Source organism: Citrus sinensis, chromosome 5 (assembly GCF_022201045.2).
Source record: "Citrus sinensis cultivar Valencia sweet orange chromosome 5, DVS_A1.0, whole genome shotgun sequence".
Classification (NCBI taxonomy): Eukaryota; Viridiplantae; Streptophyta; class Magnoliopsida; order Sapindales; family Rutaceae; genus Citrus; species Citrus sinensis.
The window spans coordinates 35062343-35085400 of record NC_068560.1 but is presented as its reverse complement, the minus strand read 5'-3'; the positions used below and the strand labels follow the sequence as shown (position 1 = coordinate 35085400).

At 35.1% G+C, this 23058-nt stretch overlaps 4 protein-coding genes across 8 annotated transcripts; 3 read left to right on the top strand and 1 right to left on the bottom strand.

The window, feature by feature from the left end:
* Positions 1-124: 124 nt before the first annotated feature.
* LOC102624860 (uncharacterized) lies at positions 125-5303 on the top strand. Its single transcript, XM_006473131.4, has 11 exons — positions 125-496; positions 1035-1366; positions 1597-1674; positions 1850-1952; positions 2493-2581; positions 3170-3281; positions 3492-3545; positions 3675-3723; positions 4272-4372; positions 4469-4590; positions 4674-5303. The coding sequence occupies exons 1-11, from the start codon at positions 173-175 to the stop codon at positions 5011-5013; spliced, it is 1704 nt and encodes a 567-aa protein (XP_006473194.2). The 5' UTR covers positions 125-172; the 3' UTR covers positions 5014-5303.
* Positions 5304-11411: 6108 nt separating this feature from the next.
* On the top strand, positions 11412-15103 carry LOC102616670 (NAC domain-containing protein 30). Of its 2 annotated transcripts, XM_006473818.4 has the most exons (4): positions 11412-11598; positions 12657-12837; positions 13237-13508; positions 13948-15098. In XM_006473818.4, the coding sequence occupies exons 2-4, from the start codon at positions 12675-12677 to the stop codon at positions 14518-14520; spliced, it is 1008 nt and encodes a 335-aa protein (XP_006473881.2). In that variant the 5' UTR covers positions 11412-11598; positions 12657-12674; the 3' UTR covers positions 14521-15098. The 2 variants fall into 2 exon arrangements, with proteins under 2 accessions (XP_006473881.2, XP_052296653.1); XM_052440693.1 differs by lacking the exon at positions 11412-11598 and having other exon boundaries at positions 12493-12837; positions 13237-13512; positions 13952-15103.
* A 626-nt stretch (positions 15104-15729) lies between these two features.
* Positions 15730-19759, top strand: LOC102624585 (uncharacterized membrane protein At4g09580). Of its 4 annotated transcripts, none has more exons than XR_008055160.1 (6): positions 15730-16345; positions 16653-16923; positions 17006-17176; positions 17856-17987; positions 18086-18367; positions 19167-19315. XR_008055160.1 is itself a non-coding variant. In XM_006473130.4 (5 exons), the coding sequence occupies exons 1-4, from the start codon at positions 16068-16070 to the stop codon at positions 19296-19298; spliced, it is 852 nt and encodes a 283-aa protein (XP_006473193.1). In that variant the 5' UTR covers positions 15733-16067; the 3' UTR covers positions 19299-19304; positions 19381-19759. The 4 variants fall into 4 exon arrangements, 1 of the variants encoding a protein (XP_006473193.1); XR_008055159.1 differs by having other exon boundaries at positions 18086-18430; positions 19167-19312; XR_008055161.1 differs by lacking the exon at positions 18086-18367.
* Positions 19760-19918: 159 nt separating this feature from the next.
* On the bottom strand, positions 19919-22665 carry LOC102624292 (50S ribosomal protein L21, chloroplastic). Its single transcript, XM_006473129.4, has 5 exons — positions 22271-22665; positions 21519-21599; positions 20967-21068; positions 20796-20870; positions 19919-20227 (listed from the first exon to the last, which is right to left on the bottom strand). The coding sequence occupies exons 1-5, from the start codon at positions 22592-22594 to the stop codon at positions 20141-20143; spliced, it is 669 nt and encodes a 222-aa protein (XP_006473192.2). The 5' UTR covers positions 22595-22665; the 3' UTR covers positions 19919-20140.
* Positions 22666-23058: the final 393 nt, after the last annotated feature.

The window sequence follows — 23058 nt, the reverse complement described above, 5'->3', positions numbered from 1 at the left end:
GTTACTGATAGATATCAAAACATAAGAACGTTCAGTGCCCTTTATTTTTGAAAAATTATAATCAATAGCATAGGTTGGAAATTTCTTCAAAGGAGTCCCTGCATTAGAACGTATTTATTTTTGTTCGTTACCGAAAAAATTCTCAAGGATCCCACGACTGGTTGATTCATTCATGGGAAAGAGAAGCAGGAGGAAGCACGAAGACGATACACCCACATCATCGTCATCTCCATCGAGCTCCGACGACTCCGAATCTTCATCGAAGAGGCGGCGGAGGCACCGGAAAGAGAAAGAGAGGAAGAGAGAGAGAAGAAAGAAGAGGGAAAGAGAGAGGAGTAGAAAGAAATCGAGAAGAGAAGAGAAGACGAGGAAGAAGAGAGATTACGATTCAAGTGATGATGGGTCAGGCTCGGATTACGAGCCGGATATGTCGCCGGAAGAAGTTGTGCGAGATGTGCTCACTCAGTTTCCGAATGTTGGCAACGATTTGAAGACGGTAATTTTTATTTTATTTTATTTCTTTTTGCATTATTTTCTTTATTAACATGTAACGACATTGTGCTGTGCTTAATTTTTAAAATATAGTAGTTAAAATATTTGGAACGAATCGTGCACTTACTTATACTCGACTGCAAGTGATTTTCAGTATCAAGAATTAGAAGCCTTAGCTTTACATAACTCATAATGAACCTTCTTTTGGAGGGCATTTGGGATTTCGATTGATTTGGTCTACAAATTTGATATGCTGGGCTTAAAGGTAAAGAATTTTATAGATTATATGGTTGTCATGAGCATAAATGATTTTTACTTGGATAGACATAAGAAAGGGCTTGAAGATGTACTTAGTTTCTTTGACTGCTGTCCATGGCACGCATTTCAGTAACCACTAGGAATTATATTTAATTAGCTTCAGCAGCAATGAGGTAGAACATTGTTTGGTACCATAATAAGTGCATGTTTTTGCTACTTCCTCGGTACATATGTACTGATAATTCTATGATCTAATTGTTGATGTAACCTTGTTCTTAATGTAGCTTCTGCAAATGATTGATGATGGACAAGCTGTTGACATAAGAGGCATATCTGAAAAATCATTGAGTAAGCATTTAAGAAAATTGTTTCTATCCTTAGATCTTAAGGAAAGCAAGGACAGAGTTTTCCTACGCCGTCCAACGGATCGTCCTACTTTGGATGTGGTTGGGACACTCATTCAGACTCATATGGAGTCTAAAGCTCAGCTACCTGATGAATCTGCTTCAGTAAAGCATGTGCAGCCAAAGGAGTCAGAAGCAAAAGATAGGCTAGCAGCAGACAATAATTTGGAAATGCCAGGTCCAATGGATGATCCTCCTGGTCCTCAAAGAAGGTGATTATGTTCTTTAAGATCTGTATATAGTACTGAGTAGCTTCCAAGTTTTTGACAAATAGCTGAAAAAACAGCTAAAAAAGTGGCATAATTCCAAAAGATGGCAGCTGTCAAATGAATACAACCTCTCATGGAGGTTGCATTTGAATGACTGCTTCATTTATTGAGTACATTCTTTGCTTCTTAAAGTTGCTAAATGAATTGTATTGTCTTGTTTACTTTTATGGCAGGGTGATTGGCCCTGCAATGCCATCAGCTGAGCTACTTGCTGCAGCAGCCAAGTTAACAGAAGCCCAAGCTGAGCTCAGGTATTTCTGATGATATATTTTTTTACATGTTTGTTTGGGTGTTGATTATTCTGGTTTTTAATTAACACTTGGTGGGGACGATAGTGTGTAGTATGTTTTGTGTTGCTTTTGTATGAACTTCTTAATGCTAGTTGACATAACGTCAATTTGCTGTTTTCCAACTAATAATTTCTAGAGATGCTGAGTTGGAGGAAGATACTGAACTATTTATAGGACCACCACCACCTGCTATGGTTGCTGAAGCTGAAACAGCAAATGAGGCAGAGCGTTTTGAAGAGGTTTGATGGTTACAAACTTATGCATCTAATCTGATTTACACCATTTTGGTTCTGAAGTTGACTAGACTATTATACATGCTATTAATTAGTAATAGCTTGCTTGCCAAAAACCTTACGCGATTTTTTATATTTTGTAGATTTTTTCAATATACGAGTTAGATAATTGGACATTATTTTTCTTTTTTTTTTTGTGGCAAAAATTATACTTTCAGATAATAAAACGTTTCTAAAATTTAGTTATAATGAAAGTTCAAGGTGAGAATTGTTTCAGTCGTCATGAAGCTCTTGTTGTTCTCACCCCTTTCCCCTTTTCCTTCCTTTTCCTTTTAATTAACAATTTAAAGACCTATCCTCGGTTAAATATCTTTGGTTTTGGAAGTTGTGATTTTTAGTTTGTGATGGTATTATCATTTTTATGATAATTATTTTTCTTTTGTTGATTTCTGTATGAAATAATTTTATGATAATGCATTGGTATTGGTTATGCTGCACTGAATTCATTACTTTTCATTTGGGTAACGCTTATATGTATATGGTTAGGTAACAAGGATAATGGGAGTTGAGGGTGATTGCCCATATGATGTTATAGGAGCCAACCACAGTATGTCTGCTGAGAATATAAAGAAAAGGTAAGGTTACTGATCATCATTTGTCTGTTATCTTGCTGCATTTGCCCGACAATCATGGTCTTTCCTTGTTAACTTTTTGTTTGGACTGAGGAAATGGAAGTCAGTTTTGAAACTTCTAATGTGAGTTTGATATCTGGTGATGCTACTTAATATTACTTTTCCCCTAAAACAACTAGACTAGTTTAGACTTGGGAGTTTTCTCAGGAGTGGTATGTTTATAAATAGACCTACATTCATGTCTGGTGGTTTCACAGGGTCTATCTAACAGCCTCGTTGTAAATTATTGGCAAGGAAATAATGCAAAGATTTCTCACTCAAATACATAAACTATAGCTAGACTATAAGGGATGATAACTGTTTTTGTCATATTGATTGTTCAATAACTGAAGTTGAACTAAAGTTTTCATGCAATTTGAAAAGTATCTTTTTTCCTGTACATGGATTATAAACTGAGCTGTTGACGCCACCCGTCTTTTACTTTATGATTTATTTATTTTCTTCCGTTGCCTCAAATCTCAATTATCTTCCTTTAGTTTTTAACAGGTATTGAATCTTCATTACTTGAGAATAATGCTATTATATCCTCAGGTACTGGAAGCTGTCGCTTTTTGTGCACCCAGACAAATGCCCTCATCCTCAGGCTCACCAAGCATTCATTAAACTGAATAAAGCATTTAAAGAATTACAAGATCCAGAAAAAGTGAGTTTCTCATGCAACTATGGTTTTCTCTGAACCAAAAGATATTATTTTGATCACTTTATATATTGTTTTTTTCAGAATTTGTATCTTTCTGCTTGAGTAAAAATAGAAGTAAACATTAGTAAATGTTTTGATGCACATAGATTAATTGGTTCTCTATTTTTAAGATCATGTTTGATCTTTGTGTTCTCTTTTGTCTGCATTTTGCAGCGAAAAGCCTTGGATGAGAAGATTAAACTCAAGGAAGAACAAGAGAAATTTAAGGTTTACACTGTTGTCTATATGTTGGTTTGACTATTGTTTGAGACAGTTATTATTTTATTTTTTTGACAAGAAGTTTGAGGCAGTTATTTAATGGCCGATACATTAACTGCATGCTTTTTGCTTCTCTAGGTTGAACTAAAAGCAATGCAAGAAGGTGCTCAGTGGAGAAAATCGCAAGGTTAGCTCTTTTGTGCCATTGTTAAGCTTCCTTTTAATCAGTAATCTATGCTGAATCTTCCTTGCGCAGGCATATAGATACTAGTAGGATGATTCTAAGTTCCTCCTTTATGACAAAACTGGATCAGATTTGGTTCTAGTGGGAAAAACAAGAATCTAATCCAGTATTTGGTAGAGAGGCCTATGGAATCCTAATCAAACTGAGGATAGTGATAAGGATGACAAGAAAGTGAAGAAAAAATGTGCTTAAACATGCTTTCCTCATTGGCCATGATTAACCCATTAGACGATCCAGCTATATCTTGATTTATTATAATGTTTTTTATCCAGCTTTTCTAGACTTCATACCTTCGCGATTATTGCTACTGGTAGTGCATTTTATAAGGTTAAGCTTTCTTAATTTGAAGGAAGTAAATTGCAATGGACAGTCTGCTTCACATCCTTGAATAATGGAAAATAAAGACTGTTGACACTTTCAGATTGTTTACTATCAGTTGACCTCTTAAAGCATCTATCTATCTGTTAGTAAGAAAGCTATTTTGCCGGCAGGTATATTGATGGAGGGTGATGATGAGCTTCTGGCAGACATGGAAGTTAAGGCGCCACCAAAAAGAGATGAATGGATGACAACGCTACCTCCTGAGAGGAAAGTAAGAGCTTTCAGTCTTTCTACTGCCTCGCAATTATTGTTCTTGAAAGTTCAATGCCCCGTACCATTACTAACCGTCACTGTTTCTTCTTTGCAGCCCGGTGGTGGTGTGCCTATGCATTCAACAAAAACATTTAGCAGGACCTCTAAAGAAGGACGTGGTGATACCAGTGTCTGGACTGATACCCCTTCCGACAGAGCCCAGAAAGCAAAGATGAAGTAAGAATTTCTTGATGTTATACATAATTTTTGTTGGTTAATAGTTGCTTGGCTCTGCTTATCTAAATCTTTGTCATATGCAGTTACCTTGAAGCATATAGCGAAACTTCTGCACTTGCTTCAACTGAAGAAGAAAAGAAGGGAGCACGTGCGGATGCAGATTTGGTTGATAAATACAACAAAGAAAAACGATCAAAATCATTGGTTCAGAAACACCAAGAAGAGGGTAAAACCCGTGCAAAGAAAAAGTCGAAGCAGCAGCCAGAAAAAGAAGAATGGGTGGGCGAACATCCATGGAAGCCTTGGGACCGTGAGAAGGACCTGGTTGCTGGTAGACAAAATATAAAATTTGATTCTGAAAATATGGCTGAAGGTCTGTCTTCGCGGTTTTCTTCAGGAAATTTTCAGAGGAACTTTCTCTAGGCCATGGACGCCTGGACGGTAATTAATGCAAGAGTTTAGGCTGTACGTTAGCTAAAATGCTGTTTAGAAGGTTCTAAAATCAAATGATTAGGAGTTATAGAACTGTTTTTCTTGCATATTGTGACACTATCTTTCGATGAGTGTAATTTCTTTACCCCTTGCAGTTGAGGAGATGTATTGTAATTGTAAAAGACAGAAAGTTACACATCCATTACTTGTCAGATTCAGTTGAAAAAAAAGAAAAAAGAAAAAAGAAAAACTGTCATACTCAAAATAGAATTTGGAACTAACCAATCTTTTTGGGGAACAAACAATCTGCTTTTCTTCATGGAATCATGAAATTACATTTACGAAAATGTTCTGTGGTTTATCATATCATATTGTCAGGGAAGTGGAAATAAAATTTACTAGAAAATATTGAAATAGACTCGAGTTAGGATGAGTGGCGCCATTGCACGATGTTGGTGGAGAATAATCAAGAGCTTCAACACTACATATTTATGAAGTGTGGGCTACACGTGCAGTTATGCTACATAAAACGAGTGACGTTGCTGACTAGATTTCGATGAATCCATAAAATACACCAACTGATTAATCGTTAGGAAGTGCCAAAACCCATAGCACAACCCTATCCCTTGTCACAACATCTTATGTGTGAAGCTTATAAAGTTGAACATCGTTTCAAAACTAATTAATTAATTAAACACAAGAACCAAAAAAAGAGTTTTTTTTTTCTTTAAATTTAATTTACATAGGTACAGAAGCAAGACAAAAGAACTATACCCCACAGGCCATGATCTCATAATATATGTACAAAACAAAAACAAAACAAAAAAATTGCTAAGGGAAAGACAAGACAACTTGGGTAGTGTGGGGGAGACAAGTCATCATCAAACTTAGTTAAGCCGTCTCTCTTTTCTCTCTAGAAGCTGTTTGTTTTGTTACAAAAAGCACTTAGAAAACAACTAGCCATATGGATTGTATAATGAGAGAGTTTGGAAACTTTTGTACTTTGTTTATACAATTATTTAACGGACATAATATGAGATGAGACGCCCACAAGCTTTTTACAGCAGTCCCACAAACCGCCCAAAAATTTCCGCCACTTAACTTGGTTTGCACTATTCTTATTTGCTGAAGCAACCCCTACCAAAAAGAACAACCTCTCATAAAGATAAGGGTATAGCTCTTAGCTGTTCATTTTTGGTTAACACCAAGGGTATACGATTCTCGATTTAGGGTTTTATTTTACGTTTAAGTATACGAGAATCCGATATGACATCAGCGATTGAAAAATAAAAATGAATATATTGGTGACATCTTTTCAGTGAAACTATATGCTCACATTTGAAATTGGTGACCCCAAATTAATGTTCGTCACGTTTCTTGCTTTTGCAAGAGAGAGTTGAGGAGTGGGATTTTCGTCCACTTCATGTGAATCATCATTTCAATATTTATCTAATTATTAGAACGTTAGTTCGTTATATTTCTCAAATTTTTCATTATATAAAACTTGAAAATGTTCCACCAGTTGTGATATAGATATAGTTCTACCACAATATGAAAGCATTAATGAAAAACGGGTACCAAAAAGAAAAAAAAAATATCACTTCGATTTCTAATAGTGAAAACTAATTAAATTAAAAAAAGCAGAAAATGAAAAAGTGATGATTATTAGTGCACAATGCATAGGAATGAGAAATTAACAATAACTCCTGTAGAGAGATCAATTTGGTGTTGGTGGTGGTGGTGGTGGAAGTGCCGCCCGTCCACGATAGAGGCAAATCGATAACCGGCCATGAAAATGACATTTTCTTGATCAAGTTTAAAAAGATTATATATTAATCAATCCAATGCTGCAAGTTAACTCAATAAAATTTTCTAGAAAACTACCTTAATTAATCTGGATTGCGTTCGTAGTATAAACTCTACACTAAATTGCTCTCAGTTGGTCATAGATTTTTAGATGTTACTCAAACTTGACGTTCTAATGCAGACTTGACAGCTGAGACTATAACGTATGCTGACTTCAACTGAGAATTTTCTCCTTGTTAAGGTCTCATTTGAGGTCTGCATTTGGGTAAATTCTTCATAATCCATGCATTAGACATCAATTACCAGCTGGGGCAAACATTTATCTTTTGTTAGGGTGATGGAGAATGTTGAGGAGAATGTCCATTAATTGTACAAAATATTGATGGCTTCGAATTTAACAGTTATCAGGTATGTATGCATTTGAAATGGCAAGCTATGCCAAGTTGCACAATGTGAATAGTGAAGAATCGCCTACAATATTGATGAGAAATGATACGATGAATGATTAAATGAGACAAGAATATCAAGTTTTTATTATTTTAAGTTTGTGGGGTGATAAAACTGATGAAATACGAAAAGAAAATCTGGTGTGACAATAATTATCATTGATTGTTTTGTATCGAGTCCACACCAGGGGGTTGGCTAAACTTTTTCATATAGTGAAATTTGTATAGATGAACATTTTTTAACAATTTGTAATTCCTTATTGAGGATAGCGCCACTCTTTATATAAAATAAATTATATCATTTTCATGCAAAGTTAACTATTATGATTAATTAGAAATTTGAGAATAAATATTAGCTAACATCTAGCATTTTAGCCATAACATCCATCTTGCCTAGGACATACCAGCAGTATTTAAATGACTAAATAATAAAATAGGATTAGCAGATACTCTTAGGTTCAAATTTAACTTACCATTACTGTTAAAATGTAATAAACTATCATATTTTTTTTTTATTTAAGCTAATTAATTATACCAAACTGAATGATTATACTTGATTGCATGGAAACTCATATGCACTCATGGCTGATGTATATATATGGCATATATCAACTACTCATTCTCTCTTCTTTTAGATATTTTCAGTCTCTCCTTTTTTAGATATTTTGCCAACACCCAACGACGTTTGACGTTAATTGATTACTAAACAATAGATGAATTACATGAATCATTACAAATCTATTGATTTAACTTACAGATCTTGACAATTCAAATCAAGAGCCTCGTTCTCATGTTATGAGTTTCAGATTTTGAACTATCTGTTTATCTTTTTCCAATAGCTAAACATAAATTTAATTATTATGTTATAGAAATTATGAATTTCTCTTGATATGAACTCTTGTAACTTTTTAAAAATCAAGTATCACGTATGTATTTATAATAACATAGAATTAAAATTTAATTGATTTCACATATTTTTTTGTTTGATAACCACTAATCACATATATAATTGTGTTTTGAATATGAGAAGATCATGTCAGGAGGAACACAAAGCATTTCAAGTTAAAAATATAAATATGGTGTGTGTCATTTCTCACAAAATAAACCAGTGAATTGCAATTTGACACCTCAAGGATCTCGGAAGGGTCCCTTTCAAACTTCATTTAGTAGCAGAGTCTACCACTAGATCCTTTCTCAAATCCTTCACCACGCCTCACATAAATCATAATCATTTGATTTATCTTCTAATTAAGACACATATGTATTAAATTTCCTTTACTGGGGTTTCATTATGCGTCTTGTTTCTCTCGATGGTTGGCTACTTGGTTATAAATTATAATACCCCCTTTGTTTTAAGTGGAACTTTTCAAAATGAAATGATGAGAGCAATCCAAAATTAAATTATTTAAGGCACTTTTAATTTCTGCAATCAAAATTGAAAGAGAACCGTAAGCAATGAGAAAAGGGTCATTTATGAAACCAAAAAAATACGTCCGATGAGCAGTCTATATAAATGGAAGATCCAATCATTATTTTATAAAATTAAAAAAAGAAAAAAATGGTAAAGTCGGTAGATCGCATCAGATTGTGATGATTTAATCAGATTAGGTTCATGATAATGAGATGGGGCCTCTGTAACGAAATTTTTGCTTAGCATACAATCTTTATTATATAAACTATATAAAGAAAGTTGCTCCAGAAAACAACAAAACGAAAACAAAAACAAAATGGTGGCAAGCAAGCTTTGGTTTAATTTGGATAGAATCATTGACTACAAGGAGTAAACTGTTTTAATTTGTCAAAGTTAGTGAAGTATTGTGAGAGCTTGGTAATTAACTTTTTGGACCATTATTCTGAAGTTGCATTCTGCACCGACCAGCCAAGGAAATTTTGATACGTTTATGTTAATTATTAGATATAGAATCATAATAAAGATCGATAGAACGATAGCGATAGCAAATTGAAGCAATGCATGCAAAAGCAAGATTTAGTGAATGCATGTAACAACAGAAGGAAGAGACAAGGGATGATCAAATGCCAAGAGCAATTTTGCTTCTTTAAATCATGTAATTAAAGTCAACAGCAAGAGGAAAGCAAACTGAGTGAGAATACAGTATTTTCTTTTCACAATTTTGTTGGAATAAAAAAAAAAATCAAGTAATTTTTTTCTAATTTTTAGAATTTATTTTCTCCATCATGACTCATGCCCCACTGGTCATGAGCTGAATCTACCCTTGACAAAACTACTCATTAGTTAAGCCACTTTACATTATCAAAGTCAATGGTTTAAATTTTGCTGTGTCAATTGTGAAGTTAGTTTGATATATTTAAATTCTTAATAGATGCTTGATTGTATATAGACGTAGATTGTAACTTAAAAAAAAAAAAAAAAACAGTTAATTACAAAAGGGATGGGAAGGTCTCCTTAAACAAGTTAGCCCCGTGCTTTAAACAAGTGACTTTTACCTGCCAACAAGGACTAGATAGGATAGATCATAAAGGACCCCTTTGTCATTTTGCTAACAACCAGTAGTGCATATCTATGATAATCAATATATAAGTTAACATATAAGAGCCCTTTAATCATAAAAAAAAAATATATATATAAGTTAACATATGTATTGTATGTATTATTATTATTATTATAATTTTTTATTACGCACAATATTATATTGGAATCTGCGTGCGTGCTCATTGGCTCTCTTGAGTTTTCATGATATATCATCACTAGTTCTCAATTAAGAAACAAAAACAAATAAAAAGACTTGGCCTAATCAAAATAAATTTAAGTGAGTTGATTGTCGAAGTTGAAGCTGGACGCTGGGCCTGGGTGACGCATGAAACAAAGGCTGGCGTGTCCGACGCTTCAGGCTTTAGCGAGACGCAGGTTCTGGAAGAGCACATGTACACTATTACACACACTAATGCAATTTGGATTCACAGAGCAGAACCAATGATTAACTTTTTGATGCAGACAGCTGGGGTCGCTTGGGAGGCTCTGACATGGAAAGGAATCCCCTCCACGCGTCGATGAACAAGTGGTGCCAAATTGGAAAGGGCGGCGCACCAAACAGACAACGGATGCTGGATTGTGGGAATAGGGAATGTCTGTGGATTGTGATGTGATGTCGCTTTGGTTGGGAGATTATCTTGTACGAATGTCACTTGTTGTAATATATTTGAATCCAGTGAGTGGCTGTTGTTGGACTTCATTTCTATCTTTAACAATAATTTTGAAAAATAAATATTTATTTATATATATTATACCTGAAGTTAATCGCTAGCTTTATGACTTAAAAACACTTGAAACATTAGACTTGAAGCCATTTGAGTTAAAAGTTAAATTTGAATAGTTCCTTAGTTTCGATTTCGAAGTCGAAAATATATATACATTAGGAGGTAATAGGAAAGTAATAAAGTTTTTTCATACATATGTAGTTTAATCGAAAAATTTCGGGACAAACTGAAGATAGTTCTTGTATTCTCTCATCGATCAGTCTCACGACGCAATGTAACAAAATAAAAATACCATCTTTAATTTAACACTTCTAATTATTAGACCTTAAAATCTTTATTCAATTTACATTGAATCCAATTTCTAAATTAATTGAGTTTAGCTATAGTTAGTGCGACTTGAATTTCTTTGAATCCTTACTAAACTTAACTAAGTTGTATATTGTTCACTATGAGTATTATTTAGAGAAATTTTATGTGTAACATGCATCAAATTTGAAACCCCCTATAATATGAACCATTACATATTCAATCTAAAACACTAATTTTATATTTTCTTACCCTAGTCATGTAATCTAGAACAATTAGACATAAAATCCATATCAATACTTCCATGAATAGTAGCCAAATATTTGGCTTAATTTTATTTTCATTTATTATTATTATTATTATTTAAAGAGTGAACAAAATCTTAGGACACAAAATAGCGGTGGGGGGAGGGTGGTGGCGTGAAAAATTGTTGTCACGCCGTCCAAACAAACAAACCTTTCAATTCCCTCTGCCACCCCACGCGCAATCAATAACCCTATGTATAACATTTTACTAGTACTACTATATATATATATATATATATATATATATATATATATATAGATTATACCCCTTCTTTCTATTCATCCCAACACAAACATTATTCACCAGCCTGCCTTCGGTTATAATATAAGCTAAAGTGGCAGCCTTCTTTCTCCTCATCAGCAATCAAAACAACAAAAAATCTTCTCTCATTCTTTTTTCCTCCTCCATTTCTTTCTTTTCTTCTCCGATCTTGTCTAGGGCAATTTGAAGAACACGAATCAGTCGCCGATTTTCTGTGAGTATCAAGCACATGCATTTTCTGGCACAAACTTTATTAGCAGGAGCATGCGCATGGAATTTTTCCTTGTTTTAAATTAGACTTTCTTAGATGAAACTCGAAAATCTGAGTACAACTCATTCATATTTTTGCAGTATCCATTTGGTCATAATCCGAGATAACCAATGTGGGAAAAAAAAATTGAAATCAAAGTCCATGCCATACGCATATAGAATCTTTATATAAAATGTAATCAAGTTTAGAACAATCAATATTTCTCTCTGTGTGTTACTTAGCTAGAGAAAGAGAGTGCAAGATTTAAAGACCTATCTGGCATTGACAATTTAACATTGGATAGGTTTGCAGATAAATTGAGTCGTTTTCATTGAATGTATATTATGTCCTTTTTAATGGGTGACATAGATTGAGGATAAATAAGTTCAATTAGCATGGGCTGGTGGGTGTGCTTTTTGTCACCACCACGAGAGCTAGCAAGCACGGAGTGAACTGCACTCAAAGAAAACATGTAACATGCTTGTGCCAGCAAAGTCAAGCTTTTCGGCCAACTTTTGTGCTCTGTAACTTTACCTAATTTCATGCAACTAAGAGCCTACAGTGCTTCTTAGGGTTAACTTCTGTTCTTAGTTTGGTGGGGTTCCACAAATATTGGTCTGCCATTTCTTTTTCATTAAAATTTATGTAGCTGAAACACATGGACCGCTGCTTTGGCCCCATCATAACCATGTTAGATACTTAGATCTATAAATTTTAATATTTTAGTTTTGTCTGAAATATATATACGTATTTTATTTACTTGACTCTCTCCTTAAAGAGTAATGTATATTGTCTTAAATTTTAGGTTAACCCGAAAAAGATTAAACTTTAAGGCTATGTTTGCATGATATAAATATATAGATCATTTATATTATCCTTGTATATTTTAAGATATGAGATATAACCCCCAATAGAAGCAAGCAACATATGTATTCATGCATGGAGAGAACCTTACAAATTCTCTTCAGCGTTCATCCTCTCACTGTGTCTCATAGTGTTTGCTTGCTTGATTTGTCTCTCAGGATCAGAAGAGATCATCGATGGATCAATTGGAATCGTCCGTCCCGCCAGGCTTTAGATTTCATCCCACGGAAGAAGAACTTGTGGGTTACTACCTCAAGAGAAAGATTAACTCACTCAAAATTGATCTAGATGTTATTATTGACATTGATCTCTACAAAATCGAGCCCTGGGATATACAAGGTATGTAACAGCCTTAATTAAGTTGATCATCACGGAATATAATTAATATTGCATGTAAATGCATCTCTCTTTTTTGTTAAAAAAAAAAAAAAAGGAAAAACATGACAATTGAACATGGCAGACACCTTTTTGGTCTTGGGATTAGATCGAAGAGCACTTATTTATTGTTCTCTTAATAGTCAATGTTTCTCTTCACCGTGGAGAAACTTGTCTCACGCAGCCGCCATGTAAATGTCATGATATCATGTACCCACTTGAAACAGAGACCATACGCGCTATTACATTCAAAGTCTCTTGTTCGAACAGTCATGTGTGTATAATTTGTCTTCCTGTCCGTTTTTTATCAAAATCCACTGACATCGATCGTAAACATTTTTGCTTGGTTAATATTAATCGCAGCAAGATGCAACTTAGGTTATGATGAACAGAACGAGTGGTACTTTTTCAGTCACAAAGACAGGAAGTACCCGACCGGAACACGGACAAACAGAGCCACTGCTGCCGGATTTTGGAAGGCGACGGGTCGGGACAAGGCAGTGCTTTCGAAGAACAAACTTATAGGGATGAGAAAAACCCTAGTTTTTTACAAGGGAAGAGCACCAAACGGAAGCAAAACGGATTGGATTATGCACGAATATCGGCTTCAAACATCTGAAAATGGGCCCATTCAGGCAAGTTATTCAGTATTTATTTTCTTTTAGAAAATAAAAATAACGACAAAAGGGCTACGCCTAGCTACAACATTCTTGAAAGTTCTTTTTAATTTGAAAGATGCGCATGCTCAGCTTGACTGACTTTTGTCCTCTGGAAGGACACATTAAAGCCATTGAAAATTTACTTATTAACTGTGTATGCTAATACAAGCGGGCCTTATATTTCTTCCTAGACTTTCTTTATTGATAGATCATGAAAAGGCATTTTAATGTCCATACTTGGACTAAGAGAGACTATTAATCTATTATGTTTCTGCTTAATTTTGAAATCTAAGAGTTCAGTAAACATCTATTATAAAATAAAAAGGCTTTTATTAGGTGCCGTTCATCTACGAACCGTGAAAATTTACTTTTGACAAAATTAATAAATTTTGGTGTTTGAACGGATTGAATGCAGGAAGAAGGATGGGTTGTTTGCCGGGCATTCAGGAAGCCAACGCCTAATCACAGGCAAGGGTTTGAACCTTGGAATCATTCTTGCTATATCAGAGATTGCAGCCATGTTAGATCAATATCTGATCAATCACATTCTGATATCGTCGCGGCAACTCATTTGGTTCATCCAAATCATCAGGGCACAAATTTTCAGCAGCCCTTTGGTTCAGATAATCAGCAGCTAGATTATATTCCTGCTGGCAACAACAGCTTTTTTGATAATAACCAACTCATTGAACTTCCACAGCTAGATAGCCCCACCATTTCAACAAGTTTGGCAGCAAAAGATCAAGGCCTGCACCGCAATAATAATAATATTATCAGCATTAATGAAGATTGTGAAGAAGAAAGAAGCAATAACAATGGAGCTGGTCAATGCAATAATGTTACTGATTGGAAAAATTTGGATAACTTACTTGAATCACAAGTTCTTATGCCATTTCAGAACACCATGCCATTGACGCCCCAGAATTTTGAGCTTGAAGCGCAAGGCCATGTTGGCCATATCCTTGGATTCTTGCATGGTGACTCATAGCAGTGAAAGATCCCAGTTGAGGATGAAGTTGTATAAGATGATAAATTAAATCATCTTAATGATGAATAATGCTAAGTGCTTAGAACGAAGATTGAATTGTTTTATTTTAGAAGTTGATAAACTTCATGAGGATATATATTGACTATTTTATATATGCGCTCCAAATACTGTAACGAAAAGGAGACTACGTAAACCTCCTATAAGTTTAGGGCCGTAGGTGAAAGTTTTTATTCACCTCTCTTAATTACTTTTGTATGTAATTGCATAATTGTAAATTAGTGTACTAGTTGCATGCATAATTACTTGATCGTGGCTTTTTTTTTTTTTTTCAATATTGAATTTGGTATCAAGATTTTTTTTTTCTTTTTATGTATCAAAGATGCATCTTATGGATTCATTTTTTTATCAATAATATCAATAGAATGTAATATAGAGAAAAACTTATATGAGTCGGATGTATAACCTTTGCATGCCGAAGTGGTACTTTGACAAATAAGAACATATAATTTTACTTGGTTCGTAGAGTCCTAAAGTAAAACTCACTTTAATGCTATAAATTTTTTTTTTTTTAATTAGTTGATCCTATTTGTAAAACCCACCAGACCTATCAAAATAATAGATTCTACTTACTCAAGCATAAGTATACTCATCTTATGTAATGTAGGTACACTATTTCAATATACTGAGATGATGCGTCTAACCATTTAGAACCTGCCATTTGATAGATTTGATAATAGGATCTATTAATTTTATTATAATAAAAAAATTATATGTCCCACCAACAGACCCATTAAACATGTCAAATAATATGATCGGATACACTACCTCAATATACGAGGTGGTGCCGCCCATCCCACGAGCATTTTTCTTTTCTGAGCAGTGAGTAGTATGATTGCTCTTTTTTATGAAAAAAAAGAAAAATGTTTGACTTGAAAATATTTTAATAAGGGGGAAAATAAGTAAACCATCGGAGTTTCAGTTGCGGGCCATAGGACATTAGCCAAGACCAACCCATTTACTAGATAGGCCGGGCTTGCGAGTCAAGTAGTCAAGAGCGTCACCAGCTAATAGTGATACAAACCAGAAAGCCAAGCCCACTTGTCTTGTCTAATCGAGCAAATTTGGAATACTTTCACAAATCCCATCTCATGCGAAGGATATTCCTCCAGTTTTCAAATAATAATTGTATTTTTATTTACCTGAAATAATTAAGGGGAGAGGAGGGGCGTTCGTTTTAGTTTTATCAACAAACAAACACATTTGATACGAATCTCCGTTGCCTCCTTTCTCGTCTTCGAACACAAAGTCATTTTGTCAAAACCAAAACCAAAACCAAGAACCAACCCACACGAAAACAAATAAAAATAAAAATCAACAAATAAATAAACCCACTGTAATAAAATTTAAAATCCTCACTCTAAATTCACACAAATCTCCGAAATATCTAGGGTTTTTCAAAATGGAAATCACTGTCATGTCGATTTATTAGTATGAATCTGAACCGTTGATCAAAGCAAGGTTGTTTTTTTTTTCCTTTAAAAACAAAAATGGCAGCGGCGAGGAATGTGGCGGCTGGCGATGGATCGAGAGTGTTCAGAGACGAAGAAGAGAGCGTAAACGGCAAAGTCAAAGAAGGCGATGAATCGCCGACGGCTAAGAGATTCAAATCGGAACGATTTCCGCTTACTCATTGGGAATTCGCCGCGTTTGTCGGCGTATTCTTGCTGTTTGTTACCGGTCTCTTCTGTATTTACCTCACCATGCCCGCCGCTGACTACGGCAAGCTCAAGCTGCCCCGCACCATCGCCGATCTCCGCCTGCTCAAGTACGTTTCTCAAAGTTAACTGTTAAAAAAAATGCTTTTAAGTGAAAAAAGATCTAATCTAGTTGGCCACTTACTTTGTTTACATTACGGGGGTGCGACACTGCCCCATTGATTTTATTTACAGCTTTGACTGCATTCTCAATGAGCTCCAGATTATTTTGAGCAACATTGTCACAATGTGCTGTCTCGTTAATATATAACTTCAATCTCACTTACGGAGATGTGTGCATAGTTGTGTGGGTGAAATAGATAAAAGCAATGTCTGTGTTATTATGTAGGCTAAAAGGTTGTTGTGTTTTGGTTTCAGAGATAATCTTGCAACGTATGCTCAGGATTACCCAGTGCCATTCATTATTGGATACTGCTCAACATACATTTTCATGCAGACATTTATGATTCCAGGAACAATTTTCATGTCATTGCTAGCTGGAGCTCTTTTTGGAGTTATTAGAGGCCTTATCTTAGTTGTCTTTAATGCCACCGCTGGAGCTTCCTCTTGTTTTTTCCTATCTAAGTTGATTGGCAGGCCTTTAGTTAGTTGGTTTTGGCCTGAAAAGTTAAGATTTTTCCAGGCAGAGGTACTTCTTATTTCCTTGTGGTTATATTTTCAGATTTGAGTTTGCTTCTTTTTGTTAAAATGAATTGGTTGCGTGCATTCAGATAGCAAAGCGCAGGGAAAAGTTGCTGAATTACATGCTCTTTTTGAGAATAACTCCTTCGTTGCCCAACCTTTTTATCAATTTGGCATCTCCAATTGTCGACATACCATTTCATATTTTCTTTTTGGCAACTTTGATTGGTCTTATTCCAGCTTCCTACATTACTGTCAGAGTAAGTTTTTCTATACTGTTTCATGGTTATCATACAGATGTTGCTGTTCTGTCTTATTCTTTTTTATGATTCTCTTGCAACTTCTAGTTTTAAATGTTACGTGAACACGATCATATTAGTAGCTTGACAGATAGTAGAGCAATTGATGTGAGAACCGAAAGATGCTATTCTTTCTGATGATAACTTTTCGAACATTGCATAGTTTGGATGTTTCTACGATAGTTAAGATGCATTCTGGATTGTGATTTGGAAACAATTTTAAAGGGAAAGTCCAAACTGAATTCCATTCATAATTTGTTTGTTTACATTATATTTTTGAAATACAATTTTCGAATATTATATCAAACATGTTTGCAGATTGTAAAATTATTGAGAATATGATTCAGATTCTTAGTGTGTATCCTTATTGTTGAAGAATATATTTTGTATCATGAAGCTACTGTCTCCTCAACATTTGAGTCATGACTTAAATGAGAGACTCTGTGCTTTTAACTCATAGAGGTCTAGTTTCTCGTAAGAGGAGTGGGTTGATGGACAGAACTGGGAATTACCTTTTAAAAGTTCTCGAAAGTTGTGGATGAACAGACTCTGACAAGTGACCCCCTAACTTCGATTTGGCATATTTTCAATGATGTTGCTCCTACTTGGTATCTTATGGTCTATATTTCTTGCACAACAGCCCCGCAGGTGTGTAATACTTGTAGTGAAAAGATGATTTGAAAAAAAAAGGAGGGCAATCAAGGAGTCTGTTACTCTAGGATTCATTTTCCGAGAGCCTCCAAGCTGTATCAGTAGCTACAACTGGCTCAAGGTATGTTAAGAATTCCCAGAGGTCTACTCTTGTGGTGCCAGTAATAGATTCCCCTTTTAAGTGATATTCTTTCCGTCCTACATCATGCCACTCAACAGAGGGTCTTTTATCTCACTGGAGTTGAATTAGACCATTTGGTTATCGCCATTTTGATAACTTAAATTGATGGCAACAGTTGGCAAGGCTATCTATTATACCAAGGTTCTCACTTATTGTTGATGGCAACAGTTGGTAAGGTTATCTATTATACCAAGGTTCTCACTTATTGTTGATGGCAACAGTTGGATTTATACATGGAATTTAAATCTGCTAACTCTGTTACTCTAGGATTCATTTTCTGAGAGCCTCCAAGCTGTATCAGTCGCTACAACTGTCCCAGGGTACGTCAAGGATTCCCAGAGGTCTACTCTTGTGGTGCTAGTAATGATTTCCCATTTTTAGTGGTATTCTTTCCATCCTACATCATGCCACTCAATAGAGGGTCTTTTATCTCACTGAAGTTGAATTGGACCTTTTGGTTATCGCCATTTTGAAAACTAAAATGGAAGGCAACAGTTGGCAAGGCTATCTATTATACCAGGGTTCTCACTTATAGAAGTTAGCAGATTTAAATTCTGTGTATAAATCCAACCATATTCTTTTAGCCTCTACAAGTTAGAAATCAAAGTTTCTGTTCAGGGAAAAGACTACTACTTAATATGCTAGTCTTTTTGTCTGATGATACAATCTTGTTGAGGCAAAAGAAAATGAAGGAGGAGGAGAAGGAGAAGGCTATAGTATTGCATGGGTCTAACTGTAATAGTGATCTCTAGGAGCGTGAACAATATGAGTACGTGGATCCCAACTAGCAAGTTGTTGTGACTAGGGTCACTTACCTTCAATTTCAATCCATTTTTGTTCAGCCAGCTCATAACAAAATGTTAGACCAATCTCAGGGCAGTTTGAGCTTAAAAGTGGTGCAGAGCTAGTTAGTGGATTCCATTATCTATTTCAGTTTCGGCTAGGAATGAACTTGACATAATTGCATTATTTAGGGTTTTTCTTCTGCTGGTCTTCTCTTTTATTTTATTTTTCCTTTTCTTTGATCTGTTGATTTTTAGGCTTGCTTCATGATATCTCTTTTCTTTTTCCTCGTTTTACTAATTACTCCACTGTCACTGCTGCTGCTGTTATTTTCAGGCTGGCCTCGCACTTGGAGATCTCCAGTCAGTCAAGGATCTATATGATTTTAAAACATTGCTTGTGCTTTTTCTCATCGGGTCTGTCATCATCTTACCCACTCTCTTGAAGAGGAAGCGAATCTATGAATGAAAGTTGGTAAGGTCCCTACCACCCTGCTATTGAAAGCACAGCTTATGATAGCAGCGGATGTTTTGAACATTGAAAATTACAGGATCTGAACGAGGGATACAGCTGCAGGGCCTCAAGTGGCTGTTTCAAAGAATTGGACGTAATTGTTTACCGTCCATTATGATACACACTTCATAACAATGCCCCCTGACAGCACAAATGATGATAGATACAAAGTTCTTTCTACCTATACTGAATTCTTCACCTCCCTAATGGATTATATGACAATTTAGGGGCTAGAAATTTTATAGAACAATGTCATTATACTCCCTTTTTGTGATCTTGGCCATCAATTAGTAACAATGGTAGCTTTGCAGCTGTATCTTTTAGTCTTATTCTGTTGTAACTGATGTATGAATTCATTTATAATCTGAATAGCAAGCAAATTATGTGTTGAAGCATTTAATTTGGAGTTTTAAGCAGTTATTGTGTCTTGTTATTTTATTGCATTGTTTTTCTTTGGTTATTTTTGTGTGCATCCTGCATCACATGAAATTATCAAAGCAAACTTTCCGTAGGGGAGAATTGCTAAATTAATACTCAGATTTATGTAAACACTGGCTTACTGGCCTCCTTCAAGGTAAAGAAAGAAATTTTATATTTGAATAGGAAGAAGGAAAGAGGAAATTCCTTTACAATGGAAGTTTCAGCAAACACAGGAAAGGAATAACGTTGAAGGGGTGGAATTCACAAGTCAATGTGACAAAAATTGATTCCCATAAGTGCATAACTCAATCCGAACATGTAACTAGGGAAGGTAAATCACATACATGAAAAGCAGAAAAAGACTTCAGTGCTAGAACCTATTGAACAGATTTTAGTGAATCAAGTGTGACTGCCGGATAGTCTTGATAGCCAGTGATGCCAGTTATCCTTATCCGCGTATTTGGCTGCATAGTAATCAAAACAATATCAAGGTATTTTACAACAGGACAAAGCAATTGAAAGGCAGATATAAAATTAATTTCCTTGAGTACTGTATTTCACAAATTTCATATATGACTTGACATTTTTCTGTTTGAGCATGAGGTGGTGTCGCTAACATCGTAGCTTTATGTGGTACCTAGCAATGACTCTTGAACTATTCATATGCTTCAATCCTTTACATGGGAAAGAATATAGGGTACCCAGCAATGACTCTTGAACTATTCACATATGCTTCAATCCTTTAAATGGGAAGGAATATGTGCTCAGTGAAGCACCATTGCAAATGCAATAGTTCTTGTTACCTAATGATGGGTTTTGAAAGCGACCCTAATGCCTCTGAGATGAGGCAGACACGTGTGTGCAGGGTATAAATCAATCTAAAGTTGTTGAATGATAATAAGTTCCATATAAATTGTTATTGGTTCAAAATGAGAGAGAAGGGAAAACTTGGGTGAAAAACAAAGCCTCTGTGCAAGCAAAATGTTTCTAAGGCTGCATCTGAAGCCAGATTCATTCGCTTAGATCCTTTACCTGTCGGTGGCCGATATTCCTCCGATAGTTCTTTTTCTTCTTATACTTGAAGACAATTACTTTGGGGTTTAAACCCTGCTTATAGAAAAGTATATCATAAAATGAGACACGAGTAGAGGGGTTAGAGATATAAGATGACATATATCACAACTGCAGCAGAAAGAGAATTACTTGCTCCTCGACAACTGCATGTACAGCAGCATTAGTGACCACAGGTTTTCCGATATAGGTAGTTGTTTTTGTGCCTACAAGCAACACCTTGTTCAAAATAATCTGCATAAGAATAAAAGCATATAAGTTAAGGGAGAAATCAACAACCAATGAGAGTGTTGAAGTCAATGCTGAAGCAGTGGCAGAAAAGAACATGCAACTGATTGTTCAGCTTTGTGACGAGGCACTGAAGGAGCTGGATGGCCAACTATCTTTGGCCATTGATAAAATTAAATAAATTCAAATATCCTTCAGCATGTTTTTGAACCACGATAGACAACAACATTATGGGGGTAAAAAAATAAAAATCAATCAAACATTCTCATTCATACTCTCAGCAAAAGCCAAGCCGAACTATGAAACCTCATAACCAAACTGGTGTGACTGCAAACTGAAATTTGCTTGCCATTTCTCATTACTTTACTCCTCTTAACGAACTTTTTTAGTAACTCACGCAGAGTGAATTTAAATGATCAGGAACTGTAGAGGAGAAAAAGCACAGAAATTGCATACCTTATCATTGACATTAGCACCTTTAAGCCTCTGAGTGTAGATAAATCGCCCAGGAAAGACAATATATTGGCGTGACCCAATCTAATAAAAACCGAATCACAACCAGCCAATGCATAAACATGCTCAGTCCCAAATAACAAATGCAAAAACAAATGTACATAACAATTAAAAGATTGTATCAGGAAGCACCACAAAGGCAAAATGTATATCATTCTAGAAAGCCAGTTATTTTACCCAATTTGATGCTAAAGACATTCCGAAAATTAAAGATATACACAAAAAAACAACAATAAAAATATCGGCCGAATAGCTACTACATTTCTCCCAAATTACTAGAAACCAACCAAAATGTACACAGTGAAACCAAAATTTACTGAAAAAAAGAAAAGACACCTAAAAGAACCTTAGTATCCATGCATCTAACTAGTAAATTGCTTCCGCGAGTACTAGAAATTGCTATCATTTGATCTTGAAAATGGTAAGCAAAAATGCAGGTACATTTCTATTTCAACGAGAGCAATGACTGACATCTATTGTTACTTATACAACAGAAATTACGATTCAAAACGAAAATTCCATCTTTATAATCAAACAATTACCACCAAACAACAGAAAATGAAACCCACCTGGCTAAATACACAACGATTAAAAAACATGAAAAACAATCAAAACAGGCATCTGGGGAATTCAAAAAATTAATCAATGAATGCACAAAACACAAAAATTAATCATTTTTTATTTTAATCACTGACCATAACGACAGCAAAAATCTCCTCGCGCTTGGGCTCTTCTTTGGCAGCGGACTCAACAACCTCGGTAGTGGGTTCGGCTTCGGCTTCGAGAGCAGCTTCGGGTTCTACTTCCGGTTCTGAAACGGGCGGCGGTTCCGTTTGGGAGAATTTGTGTGTGAACGAAAATGTGGGTCTTGTATAGAGTTTTGGTGAAGGAAAAGAGCAGAGTTTCGATTTCGAAAGAGAAAGCTGAGGATGGGGATTAGGGTTTTGGCATGAGATTTTGCAGTGACTGGTAAGAGATGAACAAAGCGCAAGCGTTGCACAAGATGATGCCGCTGCCATGGCGCCTTTGCGTTTGCTTGCCACTCGCTAGTTAAGTGAGCTTTGGTTCTCTTCTCTCGTATTGTCCGTGAAATTTGTAACCCAGACTTATCCTATCTGTTTATTCCAATTACCAGTTTGCCCTTCTATTTTTAATATTTCTCGTTTTCTCTCCCATTTCATTATTTTCATTTTCTGTAAATATAAAAAGTTTTAATTAAATATCTCATGATTTCAAATAATAATAATAATAATAATTATTATTATTATTATAATTATTATTATTATTATTATTATTATTATTATAACAATTCACCCCGCATCTTGGATTTTATTTTAAATTCCACTTGTATTAAATAGAATATAGGAAAAAGGACATTCAACCTCTCAACATTCAGAAAAATAGACAAAAAATCCCTTAACTTTTTAAAAATGACTTATAACTCCCTTTCCGTTAACAAACACCGTTTGTTTTAACAGTAAAT